Raw genomic sequence first — 18,981 nt, forward strand, 5'->3', positions numbered from 1 at the left:
AACAAAGGAATCTGTCTGAACCTGTTGTCTCATGCATCTTTGGATCTTGGCAGCAATTTTCTGCCTGGCAAATAACTGGCAAGTTACTTCTGTAGGCTGAGACTCTCCAGTCCGTAGACCACTGGGAGTGCTTACATCCTACCTAATCATGTTTCAAGGAGCTGTCAAGAAAACAAATTTGACAGAGAGGCTATGAATTTCACTCCAGAGCACTGTCCATACAACTCAAAATACAGAATAGATTTGCTCAGAAGTGCCTTTACTTTTATTTTCTGAATGATCTTTGGATGACCTTTTTCATCTAATTTTTTGTTCTTTTCCTGCTTAATACTACTTGGGAAGGCAGTGCAAAATTCTTGTAAGTATTCAGGTGGGAAGGAGAAACAGATGTGATTCTGCCTTCAGTTCTCATGATCTCTGCTTGTGTTTGAGACAGGGAGTTTACTTGCTTACTTAGTCTATTCTTAAAGAACCTTTTATTCAAGGACATAAGATTGCCTCACAGATCGAACTTCTTTTTCTTTTTTTTTGAGCTAGGGTCTGAACCACAGATTTTTTAATTCTGTTTTCATATATTCTAACTTCAGATTTTTGAACCTATTTGTTTTACGATGCTAGAAGTGTGAGCGATGGCCAAACATTGTCTCCTGGCCTTTGCATCTTTACAGGAGGAGCCAACTCTTCCTGAGCTGGGATGTAACAGCAGTAGAGGTTCAGCACAGCTGTTTCTGATGGTGGAAAACATGCACAACTACATTTAAATGCACTTCACATCCAGTGTCTTACAAAGACAGCTAGCAAGGAGTGAGGTGGTAGTGAAGAATGTAGAGGTGATGCCCAGTTATTTGTAATAGTGTATGTATCCTAGATAATGAGAAGGCTCAGAAATAGTTATTGAATTGTTGATATTGATGGTATAATGATCTATTTTTTATGATTTGAGGTCATAGAGGTCTCTTAGTTAGGCAGCATCAAATATGGCTAGGCAAAAAAATTACCTGAAAACCCCTGGAGACTCATTAGAAAAAAATGCCAGGCTGTGAAGGAGCGAGGACTCTGCTTTCTTGTCTTCAGCCAGAACTACACAGGGAACTGGTAGCTTTGGGGATCAACATTTGAAATGGCTAAAAAGTGACAAGAGACAGAAGGAGGGTTGGTGGAGTTGTCAGGAGCAGCTAGTGAAGAGCAGCTTCTACCAGGCAAAACTGTTTGAGCCTGCTGGAGTTTCCAGGGAATTACATGCTTTAAGACAGAGGCATTTGAAGTGTTACAGTTTTACTCCATTCTAGTTTCTGCTGTGTTCCCACCACTAATATCAAGAAATGCTATATAGGTAAGTAGTCTGATCACTGGATTAATTACAGGTCACAGCTCCTAAAGGCAAACCTTGATGGTACTGTGTGGATTGCTGAAAAATCACAGTTGCCACGATGAGGGGTTGTTCCCGAGCCACCTGATCCAAAAGTGTACATTTTGGCTAAACTGCAGCTGTACAGAGGCAAAAGTGCAGAGCCTGTCAGCTGAAGGAGCTGGATGGGAATCATGTAATCATGAAAACAGATATGGGAATTTGCCTCGTATTCCTGGGCCTTTCACCTTTAAACAACTGCTGTTTGTCACAGGAGGCCCAATGGCCTTCAGAAAATGAACAGTCCCTGTCTTTTCTCCTGGATGTATATTTTTCAGGAAGAGTTGCCTTGGGCTAATAGCAATGCTCATTTCACCCATGTTGCTGAGGAAAATAAGGCTGAAACCGAGTGGCTCTGGGATCCCCTCAGCTCCCAGCAGTTTGAAGCAGCTTGGCAAACATCCTTTTGTCTGATCCCCTTGTAAATGTAAGACTACATTCATGAAACTGCAGTCTCCTACCTGCCCATGGGCACTGCATTAACTTTTCTTTAAAATTCAAAGTAAAATAAAAATTCTCAAAGTATTTCCCTTTCACAACAAGGTTAAGACATAAATGTTCCTTGACAAAATCCTAAAGCAAAAGTCTGAAAGCTATAACTAAGTTATATACTCCAGTATTGAAACTCTGAGACTTAAACTAGCTTTTTTATTACATCTTGTGGAACCCACCAGGATTATTTGAAATGCAGCTGGTTTTTTATGCACAAAACCAGGACAGTCTCTCAGAATGTATTGGAAACAGTTAATATTTTATGAGATTTGGAAATAAAATTAATCAGCGCTGTCTCCTCCCGTAGTGCTTACAGCAGTTATAAACGGAAGGATTAAAAAAAAAAAAAAAAGAGGAAGATAGGAAGATACTCTCACTAGGACTTCACATCCATGTCTAGGAACTGTTGGATATATGGTCATACATATAACCTGCAGCCTTTAAGAACACCTCAGATTTGGCTTTGAAGAAAAAGCATTTGGGTATATCAGTCTTTGTTCAGTGTGGTCTGGTGCCAGTCAGACCTTCCTTCCTCCACTGTCTCATTCTGTGAATTGACGATATCATACCTAAAGTAACTGACCTGTTTTGGAATAGGGAAGGCTGGAAAGACATCATCCTTGCAGCCAGGCACATATTACAAAGAAAGACGTCTATGTGATTTTGACAGAAATTGGAATTTGCTTTGAGTGGATGATGGTTGTGAATATAGAAGACGTGCAAACAGCATACTGGTGGCTGGTCACCAGGCAGCGTGTCGTAAATGCTTATTTCAAAATGATAGCAGGACAGCAAATGTCACTTCCAAAATAGCTATTATTTGAGTTGGAAAGGCGTGTTTAACATGTTTTTTTAGTCAGGAAACAAAAATGGTTTAGAAAGTTGTTAGACGGTAGCCAGACAAAACTAACACTGCATTCAAATAGCACAAGCTCCTCACAAACAGACTAATAATTGTTTGTGGAGAATATTCAACAAATAACTTCAAATAAACAAGAGGAAAGGAGGATCTGTTCCTGGACAGCTTGTGGGCAGAGTAGGTGTCTAGCTAATATTCGTGCATGTATTTGGTTCCTAGCAGATTAATTCCTTTTGGCATGAGATGTAGCCTGTTACGAAATTGGCTACACATGTACAAGTCCATACTCCATTTCCTTTAGGGTTGCTGGGCTCAGCAGTGATTGCCCTCAGTGGTAAGGCAAGCACGTAAATTAATAAATGTGCTGTTAATGGGTACACTAAATAGGAAAATATCTGAACTGGAAAAATACCAACTGTACATGTTTTTCATGTTGGTTAATCAAATTAGCTAATAGGATAAAAGTCAAGGGTTGTAATAGACATAACTATGAGAATTTAGTTTTGTCCCAAATATACCTTTCTACATCGGTAAGTCTTTCACAGAAGTGGTGATGTTATATGAGCTTAAAAGCAGCATGATGGCTGGGTGCTAATGCCTCCATTTACATGTCTGTGTGTTAAAGAAAACAACCAAACGTAATTTTTTAATCTGAACTTTCAGGTAACTGATGGTATGTATTAAAAGCAGCTCCATCGGACTTTACCGTACAGAAGCCTGGCTGGGCAAATTCTAACTATCTCATCCTGGATTTTTAATCTGACTCTGCCTTTTTCACATGACACATCCTTGCTCTTGATTGGAATTGGAAGTCTGTTCTCTCCAGTTTTCAAGCTTTGAGTTTCCTCTCCCAATTTATTAGCTGTCTGGAAGCCAGACATCCACCAGCTTCTCCCCTGTTGCCTCTTGAATGCTGGAGGGGTGTTTTAAGGAAAAATAGCCAGAAATTTGACTTGAAATGTTACCCTGAGTGCATCGGTTTTCCTTTACTTAATACTGTAAGGTGTTTACTATGAATTCAATTAAATGTAATCCAGCAGCAAATGTGTTAAGGCTTAGGGATGTGGGGAGGTTTCACTGCGATACAAGTTACAGAAAGTAACAAGCATGCTGCCAAACCCAGCTCTTGCTTTTAGAGCCCTTGGAATACAGTCCTCAGACGTACTATTCTTCATTAAATAAACACAACTTTTTGTTATTGTGGTATGTGGCTGATTTTTATGCACAGAGCAAGACAGGGGCTTAGCATGGATCTCTGGCTGTAAGTATTTGTGCCTGCAAGGGCAGCAAGAGAAATCAGAGTCTGGTGGAGTTAAAATGCAGTGGGATCGAGGGTCAAGTACAGCCATATCAAACTGCATTAGCCCTAATTAGCTGCACTTGACACGCGTTGTCCAAATGATGTCCAAAAGCCAGCAAGCAGGCGAATGTCCTGTTCCCGATCTGAAACCAGTGTTAGTTGGATACTCGTTGTCCTCAGTTCCTTTGAAAGCTTCCCTGGGGAGATTAAACTGAGCATCAAGGAGAAGAGCCCCGAGTGCTGTGGTTGTGCAAGGTGTCATCAGAGGGAGGAGGAGGACGGGAGTGTGGAAGGCTGAGGTGCCTCCTAGCTCTCGCAGCACCAGCTGGCAGAGGTGCACCAGCCTCTCAAAGCAGCACGCTTGGCCGCCACCATCACCTAAGCTAGCAGAGCTCCAGCCAGCCACAGGAGATGGTTGTTGCCAGGAAAGTCTTTGACATCTGGAGTTCTAGCCATAAATAAAACATCACAAGCTTGAAACCTGTTAACAGCCCTGCAAATCCTGGAATAGTAAGTATATGCGTGGTTGAGTTAGAATAATATGCTATCAAAAAAAATAATAATAATAACTCACCTCCTTTTCATCATGATTCTTTATGTGAACGGTGCTGTCCTCCAAGTAAAATAATGTGCTTACCATGTCTTGCCTACAAAAAATGAGAGCATAAACCTTGCAGAAAGGGAAGAGTGTAAGTGCCCAGCAACAAAGAAGGCTTTAAAATAAATAGCCTTTAATTCCTATAAATGTCCTGGTGATGACAAGTTACAGACAGTAGAGAAGTCTGATTTTCCTCTGCCTTGCACAACCATTTGCCTGAAATTTCAATGTAAAATGCTGATTCAATGGTTTCTTGCCTATAGCAGGGGTTCAGATCATTGTGGAAGCTAAGCTCAGGGTGGAAGGAGGCACAGCTCATCTGGGTTCTGTTCCTTGCTGGTGTCACTCGATTAGCTGAATCTGGGGAAGTTCCTTAAACTCTGTGGCTGCATTTTACTCACCTGTGAATCTGAAGTTTCTTCTCAGAAGCAGTGCAAAATGAATATTTTATACTGCACTTTGAAATCCTCATATACAAGGCACTAGCATTGAGAAATATTTTATGGACAGAACCAGCCGCGGTGAGATCTGCCTCTCTTCATGTAGTTTCTTTCAAAGATCAGAAACTGTTTGGACTCCTAGATGAAACAGTCCAGTGAAACAAGATGAACCTACGGTTCCCAACATGCCTATGATCTGTAACATCATAGGAAAATCAATGGGTCAGGTAATCCTACTAGGATAGCCTGGAAATAACCATGAAAGCCTTTTTTTTTTTTTTTTTTTTTCATTTGACTGAGCTGGGCTTTTGTGGTCTTCATGCTGAGCACGCCAATAAACTTTCCTAAAGAATCCTGTGAAAGGAACCTACTGATTTTTTGATACAGCTCATCCTAAAGACTGATAGGAAACACAAAGCAGCCCCTTGGCTCCATCAGCCTGCAGGTCACCAGATGAGACCTTTGCAAGCTAAGTCTGGATCTGACCCCCAGGAAAGCTAGCCTCTTAAATACAAATAGCTGTCCAGCCTGCAGAAGGAAGGTGGCCTTTTCCACCGTTTGCTAACCAGTCTGTCAGGGCTGCTTTTCAATAGTGACTATTTATATCATTAACAAATACTTTGGAGTGTTTGGGGAGTACTGCTGGCCGCCTAGGCTTGTTTGCAAAGTGCACTCCTGTTAATTTGACTAAACCTTAAGAACTGTGGAGTATTTGCATCTTGGTCTGCTAATACATCTCACGGTTGAAACTGGTGAATGTGCTGAGTGTTTTCGTAGCCACAGTAGAATTCACTAGGAGTCAGGTGGTGCTCAGCATCTTGCAAAATCTCATTCCTGGCTTATAGCTGTATAATTTTATTTATTTATTAATGTTTCATTCCTGGCTTATAGCTTTTTTTTTATTATTATTATTATTTACTTTGTATTTCATACTTGCTCATTAGAATGTGTCCTCTGCTGGATCCACTGTATTAATTGATCTGTTAGTTAATATAAGAAAAGCTTATCAACAGAAGGGGAAACCGACCACAACTTGTTGGTATGGCATGATTGGGGGTCCTAAAATTGTTTCTGAAAAAGAAACAAAACACGAGCATAGCAAGTTGCTACATCTGAGCAACATCCAGTTGCGAAATCCCCCATTTTATTTAATTTGTAAGTGCTGAGGTATTTTGTGTCATGCCTCCGGAGGAAGTTAGCAAGCTGTGCTGAGAAAGCCGTAGGGTACGTTTCCGCGAGTATCGGAGCATTATCGATCAACCGCTGGTGCGTGCTCGCGGGCGCTGAGCTCCCTGACGCCGCAGGAGCGGCGGGGCCGTGCTCGGGCCGGCAGCGATGACCGGCCGCCCGGCTGCGAGCCGGCACGGAGCGCCGGCGGGGCTCGGCCGTGACGGGGAGCAGGGGGGCGGCGGGGGCCGCGCCGGGGGCAGGTAGCGAGGAGCGGCTCGGAGGGCTCGCCCTGCGCCGGGAGGCGGCGGGGGCAGGCTGAGCGGTGCGCAGGGAGCCGGGAGCCCCTTCCGCAGCCACCCGGCGGCTCCCGGCGGCGGGACCGGTGCCCGCGCCGCACTGCGCCCGGGGCCGGGGCCGCCCGGGGGCTCCGCCGCGCTCCCGCCCCGACCCGGGGGCGGCCCCGGGGGGCTCGGGGGGGGCGCGCCGGTGACGTGGGGCTTGCGGCAGCCCCGAGCGGCAGCGGGCGAGCCTCAGCCCCAGCCCCAGCCCCCGCCGCCGCCGCCCGGTGCTGCGGCAGAGGGCGGCGGGCCGGGAGCCGGCGGGCGGCCGCGGGGCCGTGCCGGGAGCGCCGCCCAGGAGGGCTCCGGCGGCGCCAGGATGTAGGCGCGGGGCGGCGGGGAGCTGCCGCCGGCGACGGGCTCGCCATGAAGAAGCACTCGGCCAGGGTGGCCCCGCTCAGCGCCTGCAACAGCCCCGTGCTCACCCTCACCAAAGTGGAAGGTAACGCGGGGGCCGGAGGGGGGGTGCCCGGGGTGCTCCCCGCTCTTGGCTCCCCCCCGTCCCGTCGGGGCCCGGGGAGCCGGCACCGGCCCCACAGCCGGTGGGCGAGCTGCTGCCCGCTGGCACCCCGGCGGGACGGGGGGGGACGTCGGGGGGAGGCCAGCCCCGCGGGAGGGACGGGGGGACCCCCCGAGAAGCTGCCCTCGCCTCCCGTGCCCGGCCCGGCAGGCGCTGCTGTGGGGCTGTGTGAGGGCTCCGCCGCCACGATGGGCATGGGGAGCCCCTCCGGGACCGCGGGGAGCTCTGGAGACTTTCAGACGGGGAAAGGGGCTGGGTGCAATCAGGGGTCCCCCCAGAGAGCCCTGAGGCTCCAGGAGTAGTGAGTGGGAGGCCTGGCTGGAGGAGCTGCGGTCCTGGGGAGAAAGAAGTAGGCTGTGTCCTAGAGCAGGGCTAGGCAGAGCAGGTGAGATGGACGGGGGAGAGCGGAGATCGGAGGAACTCAGAGGGTGCAGGTGAGGAAAAGGAGTTCATCTGAGGGGTGCATAGGGAGCTGAGCTCCCCAAGGAAGGGCAAAGAGGAAGGCACTGGCTTGGGGTACCCACTGGGGGATGTGGTGGTTGGTTGAGAGAATGGGGTTGGTGAGAGAAAAAGGTTGGCTCAGGGGAACGGAGGGAGGCAGGTGGTGACAAGCAAGAGGCAAAGGAGGGGAAGAACGAAGCCAAAAGGGGAATGAGAGGACAGGAAGAGGTAAAATGTGAATGTGAGACTCCACGGAAAGTTCATGAAGACGGAGAAAAATAATAATACTGAAAAACTGAGGGGAAAAAAGATAGGAAAAGAAAAAATGGTAGCAATACATCTGTGCAGAAGAAAGGGAAAATGCAGAAATGCCCAAGGAGGGGGAGAGGAACTAAAATCATCAAGTAGAGCTAAATGGGGAGTACCTGAAGGCTGTGATTTCGGTTCATGGAGAATACAGCTGTTGCATTCTCCCAGCATAAAAACCTCCTGCTGTAGAGGTAGGAGAATGGATCTCTGTTTGCTGAGTGAAAGAAGAAGCCAGATTTTAATGATGCTGTAATTATAATAAATAAAAGCCCTTGGAGTTAGCCCCGTGCCCAACAAAGTGTTTCTCTCAAGGTTTGTATCGGAGGCCCCTCTGGGCAGTAAGCATGGCTTCCTTTCTTTTGGTGCACTGCACAAGCTTTGTGAATCATAAATAATAATAACCCACTAGGTTCCAGCTTTGAAATGTGGGTCATATTCTGTTTCTACCAGTTCAAATACAGTTTATTACCTACCTTATATAGAAACAGAAGCAGAGCAATCTTCCCCTGTGCTGCAAAATTGAATCCTTTCAAGCACATCCATGTCCGCTGTGTGTACCAGCTCTGTGATACCGTACCACCGCCCACCGGGGACTTTGTTGACCTAGTTGGACTTTTCCTTCCTTAGTTCAGATTCTTCTTTCTGTTATCATCAACGGCAATGTGTAAATTGCCCTGATGGTGTATGATAGAGACGAGAGGTTGTACAGAAGCAGGTAAGAGTTTCCTTTGCTGTTTGTTTCCTTTTAATGAAACAGACTGGCTTTGTTTGAGAGCTTCTCTTTCCAAATCAATTAACAACATTTCCTTTCAGACTAATATTGACTAATTTTGCCAGCTGGTGTTTAGAGCCGTATGAAAAAGCCAGTATGTAGTTATAGAGTGAAGTGAGACAGTGGGCGTACAGTGGACTGCTTTCTTCCCTCGGTCTGGCTGCTGTACCCCGGGCAAAGATTTGTCTTCCCAAAGTTCTCTTGTAGCCAACATCCCTTGCAAAGGCACAACCAGCGCTGCAAGCTTAAGACAGCGAAAACTTTGCTCTGCTTTGTAGGTAAGCTTATTTTCTTCCCTATCAACCACCACCAAAGCCTTTCAAGGATCTTTGGCGGAACTCCTGGGAGTATGCTTCCCTATAGGATAGTTAGCCAAGAGGAGCCTTTCGTTGATATGCATTGCCGTGAAGCCTTCCAGCATTCCCTTTATATTTTCTTGTCGATGCAGTAGCTTCTTTACTTTAAAAGGAAGATAAGGACTTTGTGCGCCTTCAGAAGCGTGACTGCCATTTCAAATTATTTCAGAGATTGAATCATCAGTATGCACTGAGCCTGCTGTACCAGCACTTTTAAAGACAACTCTATCTACACGCATCACTCAGGCAGGCAGTAACCATACCATGTGTTTTGTGTGCCTGGTGCCATTGCGCACACTTCATATTTTGAGAAATGTAGGCTCGGTGCCTGTTTTGTGCCTGTCTATCTTTCTGTCATTGTTTTTATCACCAGTTTCTATCCATACTGCATTTCTCTTGAACCAGGTGATTGGCTGGTTTCACCTTCTTTGTATGTGAAAGTTCAGAGTACTTGGAGGACTGTCTTCCCTTCCTTGGGAAGGTAAATATCCATCCCTGCTCTGCATCTTCGGATCTTCCAGAGGCAGGTGACATCAGCTTTCACAAGAAGCTCCAGGACAATCACCTTGCCAGAGAAAACCCATCCTTCACTTAATTAGTCCCTACTTAGAGCTCCTTATTCTCAGGCTTCTGGCACCAACGAAGTAGTATCACAGCCTCCCCATATGGCACCTTTCCTCTGCACTATCAGGAAAAGTGGCTGGTGGTATTCAAGGTTGCTTGTAACACAAATAATACCCCTTTGTTTTCAATTATTACACCTATATGTCTCAGTGTAGTTGCTGTGGAACCAGATTCCTCCACCTGCTCTTTTGGAGTAACTTTGTTTGCATCACGGGAGTTACAGGGAATTTTTACAAGTACAAAGGGGAGGTGAATTTGGCCTTTAATGTATTTCATGCCTGCAGGGAATTCGTCACAAATGTATCAACGCTGTAATTACTTCAGTAATAAATCTTTTTGGCTTCTTTAGCAAGCCTAGGCTGAAGATCCCAACCGCAGCAAAAACTTCCATGAGTGGCAGTATGCCTCCCTCAGCTATGTCATTCTTATTATCCTCATTTTGCAGATGGGGCAGACGAGAAACTGCAGAATGAAGCAGCTTGTCTAAAAACAAGCAGCACATCTTTTCACAGAACAGGGGAGAAAAGACCTACAACAGATAGAAACAGACCCCCTAAGCCCCGAATTTGTGTTCTGGCCACAGGAGGGCACCCCCAAGATTGGACATGCTCAGGGTGCGAGAGGGCTTCTACTGAAGTCGCTGATTTCTTTCATGTTCCTAATTAAACTTCCTTTTGGGGGGAAAAGCTCAAATGCTGCATAAATACATCTCTGCATGAATACTGTGCCGCTGTTAGCAGTGTTCTGCTGCTGTCATCTGAAGGTTTTGGTAATCAGACGGTGCTTGTTCATACTTCGGCTGAGCACTAGGACAGCCCCCGTGAAAATTGCACCCAGGAGTAAGCATCTGTAGAGCAAGAATTGTGCCCACTGGTCTTTTTTATGTGAGAAATGTACATTGTAAAACTATACAGTGCTCATGTAATTCTAGAAAACAGAAGAAACGGGAGAGCAGGAAAGGCTGGTGAGTCAGTGGTTCAGCCAAGGCTGCTGGTTTGCCCATGCTTCCCCACTGAAATGGCCTTTGTGAGGAATGCACGCCTGCTTCTGCGTGGAGTAATTAATTTGCAAAATGTTTGCATCTGTTCAGCCTGTCTTCTTGCACAGAAGACAAAAAATAGCTGATTCTTTGATGTGGACATTCACAATCACGGCAGAAACCATCAAACCCATGCTTTGCTTGTTCCAGGGCTGTGGTAGCAGCTTTCACTCGCTCCTGGCCAGAGCTGGGACAAAATGAATGCTCTAGGGGTGAAGTTATGGTAACAAGAGGCAGGGGCTTTGCATACAGGTATGAGAATGAATGGGGGTGTAATCTGCAGTTTGTCTGTTTCTCCACTGTACCTGCTGCCATGTGCTGTTATCCCAGGGTAAAGTCAATGCAGCTTACTCTGCTGGAAAAGGGGTGCTCTATTTCACGTTTACTGAGTGGTAAATTCACATAGGCAATAATTACACTCTGGCTTTAACCCGTGGCAACTTCTGCCCAATTTTCCTATTTCTCTCAGTATTTTCGGCTAATTCAACAGCCTATTTGAGCAGATATCCAAGATCGTGCTCCGAAGGAGTGAGGAGTTTCTTGTTTCATAACACCTGGCACCCTTCCCAAATGGCGCAGTGCTTTCCTAGTCTTTAAACAGTCTCAAAATGAGCCGCTCTTAGCTGTGCTAGGCTTACTCACTGGGGATTCCTGCCAGCTCATCTTTGATCGTGTCCCACTCATTGTTTTCTATACCATCTCGCCTGTGCATACTCATAATCTATAGGTTTAGAGGTGACTCATTGCTTCTGCGCTGTGTATCCCCTCCCCAAATGATACAAAAATAAAACGAATGTATGAGACCATTTTGATGTTAGTGAACTAATGCTAGAGCAGGAGCTTTAATGCATCACGGAGCAGAAAGATAAGTTATTAAAGATTTATCCAAGCTTCCTTACTTTAGTGGCTGAAACGAGCCAATATGTACACAATACAGACAAACAACATTTTCATTTACGGTGACAGAACCTAAGAATAACATCAACCATTGGATAATCTTCTGAGACTTTCTGTAGATCACAGACCATTACATTTCACCCACATACCCCTAAATGAAGCAAGGTGCATTTTCTTGTCATCTTGAATCAATTTAAGCATTTGCTTCCAAACAATAAGCAGATTACTAATCCGTCTATTTAATCATAGATTTCTCTCATGAGAAGGTGGAACAAAGGCTAGTAAAAAGAAATATTAAGTCGCCAGAATGCATCATGCATTGTCTCCTAATTTCATTTGATAGTATTTGTAGAAGAAAATTTCACCTCTCTTTTCATAATGGCCTACAATTGTAGATGGAAGAGTATATAGCGTAGAAGCAGTTCAGTATAAGAGCTAGGGAAAAGACCGGAAGTTCCACATGAAGATCTACAATCGCTTAATGTGTATTCCCTAGCCATTGCCTAGTTATAGGGCATATGAGTAGTATTATTTACATTGTACCTGTTTTAGCCCCTTATACTCAGCACAGCACATTCACCTGCATACTAGGTGGTTCCCTCAACGTGGCTGGAGTACCATCACCAACCTTTAATCCAAAGCCCAGTTACTGTTCGTTAATTATAAACTGTGAGTGCCACTGCAGATCTGGACAGCATCCTGCAGAAGCAGGAATTTGGCTGATAAGAGAGTAGATTAACTTTGTAATCATCACTGAGTTTTGCTGGCAGTCACTGCAGCATCAGATCAAAGGCAACAGGAAACAAGGTGTTCTTTGCATTGCAGAGATGGCTTGCTTTCAGGCGGAGATGCCCACCAAATGTGTTGGCACCGTGTACTGGAGAAGCCAGGCACCACCTCCAACGTTAACTGCCTGATTCCAGGAACTTAAATCCACTCTAATTTGTCATAATGCAGAGGAACCTCGCCTTGAAATTTCGAGAGTCCCACACAAGGCATAAATTTCTTCATGGGATCTAGTACTCTTTGATTATACAAAAGTTATACACTGAATTTTCTTGATGTAACAGGAATGGGTTTTGCTCAGCCTCACTATTTCTGGCCATAGAACAAACTCCTCGAAGGAAAGACCTGTGAGTCCCATAAGCCTTGTAATTTGGTCATGGAGAATACAGAAGTGAGGAAATATGCTCTGGATATAGCTTTTCCACAATCACCTCCCATTCACTAGTGCATCTTTCAGCAAAGATAGCATTGTATTTACGGCTGAAAAGAAGTATGAGTATGTCTTCTATAGCTGATTGAAACAGTAAGAGGTTCCAAAAACCTTTCTTATTGAAAAGAGGAAAAAGTAATTATCAGAGAGAAAATGGAAACTGGAATCCTTACATGTAATATTTTTTTTGCTCAGTTGTAATAATTTTCTTGATGCCAACAAGGGTCTAGCCAAGCCTAGATTTGTTACCAAAGGAGACCCAGCTTTGGGTGAGCTTGCCAGTGAGGTGTGAGGAGGCATCCTCTTGTTTCCTCTGGTACATCCTTGAGCAGCAAATCACATGAGGACTTTTCTGGATATATGTATGCTGCTCCAACCATTGTGAGCAGACTCAAATCCATTTCAAGTCCGCTCTATTGTCTGGTTGTTAGTTGGCAGAGAACAGATGCTCTGAGTGTCATGTTCTGAATTTAGGACCTAAAAAAGCATCATGTTTTAGGTTCAATAGCAGGTTAGCAGGTTTTTCCTAAGAGAACAATCAACTGGACTTAGAATTCAGTGTGCAAAAGACCAATGGGCTCTGACAAAATCCGTTATCTGAAACTGTGTACATCTGAATACCAAGCAGCTCAGAATTTCAGAAAGCTCTGTAAGGGAAAAACAACATTGTCTCATTTCTGAAAAAATGCAGCCAGCATAGCTGGTTTACCACTCAATATAATATCTGTTTACATGTCCTGATACGGATGTGGTATTCATATTAGTATAAGTAGCTGAGTATAAGCCTTTGGCAATTAAACCATTGCTCAGGAAAGATGTGGCACTCAAACTGCTGGCTAATACAGTAGTTTCCTGTAGAGAATACAGTCTTGTTTTTTTTTTTCACCAGAACAGACAACCATTATTTAAACCTTTGTTCCAGATGAAATTTGCAAAGCCTCCAACTCACATTTGCCCAGAATCCAGTTTTGGCCATGGCTTATTTTTATTCTAATGCAAGTTGTACTTCCACAGAGATGCTGGTCTCCTCAAAATAAATGGCAAAACTCCCAACTGCAATGTTTATTCAGGAAGGAAATTCAGAATAATGAAAAAAAAAATCTAATTTTCCATACTATCAAGAATACGTATCTCATAATCAGGTTTATTCTTTATGTCCATTTACAGATGTTACTTTCCATTACCACAGTGTACTGTAAGAAGCTCACAGTATTATCAGTTTTCACTCTGGACTCCAGTCATGCATTCTGCTTAATAATAAAAAGGACAGTATTTAGGGGAACGCCTCACCCCACAACATTCAAAGTGGAATATCATGTTTTAATGAGGTTCATTTCAATGCAGCAATTTTAATAGAATTTCTAAGCAGTTGCCTCTGAAGATAAATTAAATGAATTACAGTCCAAATTGCTGCAGTAGAGTTGATAATTTATCAGCTCTCTCTGTGTCACTAACAGGAATTAGAATATAGATTTTGCAGAAAATCTTGCTGGAGTATTTGACAGGAATAAAATAATATATATATGCTAGGGAGGAGAATTTAGCATATCTTCAACAAATATGTGCAGATCTGTTATTTAATTCCAACTCTTAGTAAGCTTAGGTATAATATCTAGCACAGGATAAACCAGGAATTAATATATGATAACCATTAGTGATAGAAATCACTATAGTTTTGAGTAGTACTTAAGGATTTTGGAGTACCTGTTAGAGTAAACTTATGCCTGCTTGGCAAGATAAGCTATACGGATGATTCAGTAGTATCAGTGATATGGGACACAGATTTCCATAGATAAAAGCACAGGAGACTCATCTTGACTGCCTACAAGCCAACAGACCTATTTCCTACCCTGTTGAAATTAAGGTGAGATGATCAGATAAATTTGAATGTCCTGCATAGATTATCTTAACACTTTATTTTTTATGATTAATTAATTTATATAATAAATTCCAATAGCAAAAAAAAAAAAGGTCTGAACTCAGTCTGCATTTGTCTTGCTTTGAATCTGTACTCATGCAGAGTTCCCATTTACAGTTACCTTCATCCTTCATAGAATTTGTGCTGTAGCCTCAAACAAATTCAGACTTTCTGATCTAACAGGTTAATGCCCTGGTTTTGTTGTTTAAAATAACCTCTACTGTGACTTTCTAAAATTTTATCTTGTATTCATTTATTCTTAATGTAGTCATGCTATTCCGTGATCAAATTAAGTAACATAATTTTTATCTGTTACTGTAAGGCAAAGTATTTAGAGAGCACTTTTACAGTTTCCTAAATATTGTCTAAAAATCCACACGTGCAATGCCATTTTGACCAATTATTCTCATTTAAGAACTGACTTTATGAAGATTTATGGGGCTTTGTCATTTTTCCATCATGATGCGTTAATTGGTATTCATTGAAAAATGTAAAACTGGTCTGTTATAGACCTTCAGGACCTCCCACAATAGGGAAGATTGGGTAGTGTACTTAGACAAACCCAAACACTAAGCATTACAGTCCCATCCACCAGCCACCCATGGACACTGCCAGCTTCCCCTTAGGAAGCTAAGAGCAATTTCCTCAACAAGCACATGAACAGCCACCTATGGGGCCTGGCCAAAGGTCCTTCTGGTCCTGCCTTCAGCTTGGTGGAATTGATTGGGAAGGTGTTTTTCTAGCCTGAGATGCATCTCTTCCACTGTGGGCGTGCTGTCAGATGAAATTTCCCTCAATGCAGAAAACAACTTTTTACTCTGTTTTCTGCTTTGTTCCTAATAATTGCTGGCAGTTAATAATTTTCCTTTTTTTTTTTTTTTTGGCTGCTCCTGAACAGTAGGTTGTCTTTTCTGTGGGACAGCCTGGGAAGAGCTCAGGATCCCTCATGGTAGATGGGTCAGAGCCCATCTCTGTGTATGCAGCATGTGGTTCGCATACTCCCACCTGCACATCTGTACGCTTCTCCAGTGTGCTGTTTTATGACCACACCACTTTGCCTGTCATCCTGCAGCCCTGGATGATAGCTTCATTTCATTAGGAAACTGGCAGCTCACCACTTGCCCCCGTGATATTTATAATTACGTTGAAGAGTGCAGGTCCCACAGCAGGCCTCTGCAGAGCTCCAGTCACTCCTCTCCATTGCTTCCTTTACTCCTTCCTGGTTTCCTGTCTTGCACTGGGCCGTTTAGTCATTCCAGCACCTTCCCTGGCTGCCTGTTTTCCGTACAACCCTTTGGAGTGGGATTTTGTCAGAAGCCTCTTTTAAACCTGGAAAGAGAAACTAGATTTCCTTCATCAGTGTGGCCATCCACCCCTGTCAAAGGACACCAGTGAGGCTGCAGGATGAGCGGCCTAGCCTGTCCTGTGGGTAATGCTGAGAGCAGGCCTGAGCACGGCTTTATGCCACACTAGGATGCCCGTCCCTCTCTATTGCTTGCTCGCTGTAGCACTTGCTGCTCTGTTTCACAGCTGAGTTGGCAGCTAAGGCTCTGAACCCTGCCTTTCAAAAAGCGGAGGGGGAGCAAGAGCTCATCTTCCATGGCTCAGCACATAGGGCACCTCCTTGTGGTGGCAGCTCCCCAGCTGGAAGGAGCCCAGGGCCAGGGGAGCCACACAGCAGCAAGGCCGGTCTGCTCAGAGTGGAATACACTCTCGTTTGCTGGGAAAGCATTAACTGAGGAGGTCATTTGCCCAGGGGAGAAAAAAAAGTGATGTTTTAGGCTTGTTCCAATGATTATTTCAAATATAGACTAGAAATATTTCTTGGAGATGACTTTTTAAAAGAGAGATGCAAACTGTGCTTTGAATCCTGACAGGGTCTAGGTGTAAGAGAGGCACCGACCTGCTTAGGAATCCACTTAGGTGAGCCCAGGGACAGGTTCTTTGGTATTTGAGGGGCTCTAAGGGGTATGGGAGGAGGATACAGCTGGTGCAAGCAGCTTGGCAAAGCTAAAGCTCATTTGGAGAAGGAGGCAATGTCCCGTTGTGCAGAAATTAGGCTGTACGGTCTCTCATTGCATTTCCATGGAGCAGAAACATAAGCCTTTGGGAAGGTTGTTACATGGAGATTACTGGCTTCCTAAATGAAATATTAGAATTCCTTAAAACCAGCTATCAGGATGGTCTGCGAGAGGAGAGGTCATCATTAAGAATGGCATGGGAAATCTGCACCAGTGACTGGACGCTGTGACAGGTGACCCCCTCAGACCTCGTTCTTTAACCTGACCAACTGTGAAGAAAACGCCTGGGCAACATATCTGAATAAATGCCAGTATTTCAGATTTAGACAGGTACAGAGGCAATTAGAGACGTAAATCATTTTGTGGATTTGGCACTTACTCTTCTCTTCACAGGATTATGCCTCAGCAGTTTTTAACAGCTTAGCTCAAAAATCCTGGACAGCTAAATAATGCATAGCTAGTGTGGTAGATGGAAATGGGATAAAAACACTTGGAGGAGTTTGGGACTCTGCTACTGAGGCAAATAGTATTCTGCGTCCTGAACACCACCAGCAGCAGTCATCATGTGTGTTCTTAGGTATGTTTGGAAATGGTAATTGTTTTGGAAATAACTGTCACCCACTAATCTGTCCATGTAGTAATTACTGGGTGAAGAGGAAGCCACAGAGTAGCCGAAGTTGTGTGAATATACTTTGTGTAGTGCCCAGCTCTGATCCCCCTGCATGTCACGGGTTTCTAGAGCTCCTAACCACTCTGAGGATCAGGCGCTGTCTTACAGGAGACATCTCCCGTATCTGTTAGAAGAAAATAATATTTTTGCAAGCTTTACAAACTTTCTGTACAACACCCAAACAGCTACAAAATATTTAAGAGGCTAGCAAAATACAGATGCCTTGAGGATGGCTCATTTGTAATTGTTAGAGAGACCTGTGAGGATTCTTCCTTCTGTCAATGATTTTTCAGAAGTGTTCCTTAAAGAGCTGTTTAAGAATATGCTTACATTATGCTCACATGTAAGCACGTTCGTAGTCTGGGGAAGCTGAGGGAGTTGTACATTATCATTAGGCACATGTATCAGTCCCTAATAGACAAGACCTTAGTCTGCGAGGGTCACTTTCTCTCTCTGAAGGGCTGGCAAGGGCACCCTGCGCTTTTGTAGTACTTCTTTCTGTCATTTGCTGATGAGCTGGGAACAGCGAGAGCAGCTTGCTGCTGACAGCTATACATGTTTGTGTCATGGGCCCATCTCAGAGCCTGCCAGCACTGCCTGCTGTGGCTTTACTCTTGGTTCCTGACGGCAGTGGTGGAGAGGAGGGACACATCTCATCCTGCTTCGGGCTCCTACACCAGAGACACCCACTTCTGGGCTTATCTCCCCAGACTGTTTAGGGCTGGTGGAGAGAAACAAGCACTTGGAGAGGGTGATTCATCTGGCTTGTTTTAATCGTCTACTTTAGGATGAGATAAATCGTGCTATGGAAATGTCTTTTTTTTCTGTCTACTAACTATGCAGAAAGTGTAAATGACTGTCTCAGATATACAAGTCTGCATAGCAGATGTCTCAAACTGATAAGAGGAATGCCACCCTTGGTTTCTATCAGTATCATGCTCTGAAGATACACTGTGAGGTTCAGCCCTATGGAGAATCTTAAACTGGTGAGCTGTGCACAGGAGTCTTAAGCCATAAGTGAGGCTTAAGGCCCTTGAAGTGCTCTGGACAGGCTGCTTAAGGGCGATACCAGAGCAGGGGTGGGTTTTCTGTAACCCAGTGCATCTCTAGTCAGTGAGAAAGGGCACTTCAGTGAAAGCATATACCTTATGTGGGATTAGTTGTGCCTTCTGGTGCCTGTTTCTTTCCCTGGACTCAATCAGGAACTGGGGATGACTAGCTCAGGTGTGGGTGTCCCTACCACAGGTTTCTTAAGTTAGCCGAGAGGGGTCTTATCCTTAATGGGGGAAACGCAGAATGTCTGTTCTGGGGTTGAGGATCCCAGGGGGCACTGGCATCGGAGGTGATTTCCTTCAGGTGTTTCTGAATGCCATGGGAGACAGGCTGGGCTGAAAGGGAGGGAGGAATGGTTTCAGCTGGGATTTATGAAACAGGAAAATGAATGATCGAAAGGGAGAATGGAAAGCCAAATTTAGTAAAAGCAAGATAGGCATTTTTTATCTATCTCAGCATCTTGATTTACTCTTTTGGGGCATATAGTAGCATACAGAGCAGTCTGCTGCAAGGGGCAAAGGAAAAAAAAAAACAGGAAGT

General features: G+C 44.5%; 1 protein-coding gene across 4 annotated transcripts in view; it reads left to right on the top strand.

The window, feature by feature from the left end:
• The first annotated feature begins 6,267 nt into the window (after window positions 1-6,267).
• Window positions 6,268-18,981, top strand: part of SLC35F3 (solute carrier family 35 member F3) — a 56,684-nt gene continuing 43,970 nt past the window's right edge. For 2 of the 4 annotated variants that reach the window (XM_035560316.2, XM_035560334.2), the window contains exon 1: window positions 6,897-7,047. In XM_035560316.2, coding sequence (XP_035416209.1) covers window positions 6,972-7,047 — 76 coding nt within the window. In that variant the 5' untranslated portion in view covers window positions 6,897-6,971. Of the gene's footprint in view, window positions 6,322-6,346; window positions 6,364-6,896; window positions 7,048-18,981 lie in introns of those variants that run through there. The other 2 variants (XM_035560324.2, XM_050710001.1) reach the window with 2 other exon arrangements.

This window comes from Cygnus atratus, chromosome 3 (genome assembly GCF_013377495.2).
Source record: "Cygnus atratus isolate AKBS03 ecotype Queensland, Australia chromosome 3, CAtr_DNAZoo_HiC_assembly, whole genome shotgun sequence".
In the NCBI taxonomy this organism is placed as follows: domain Eukaryota; kingdom Metazoa; phylum Chordata; class Aves; order Anseriformes; family Anatidae; genus Cygnus; species Cygnus atratus.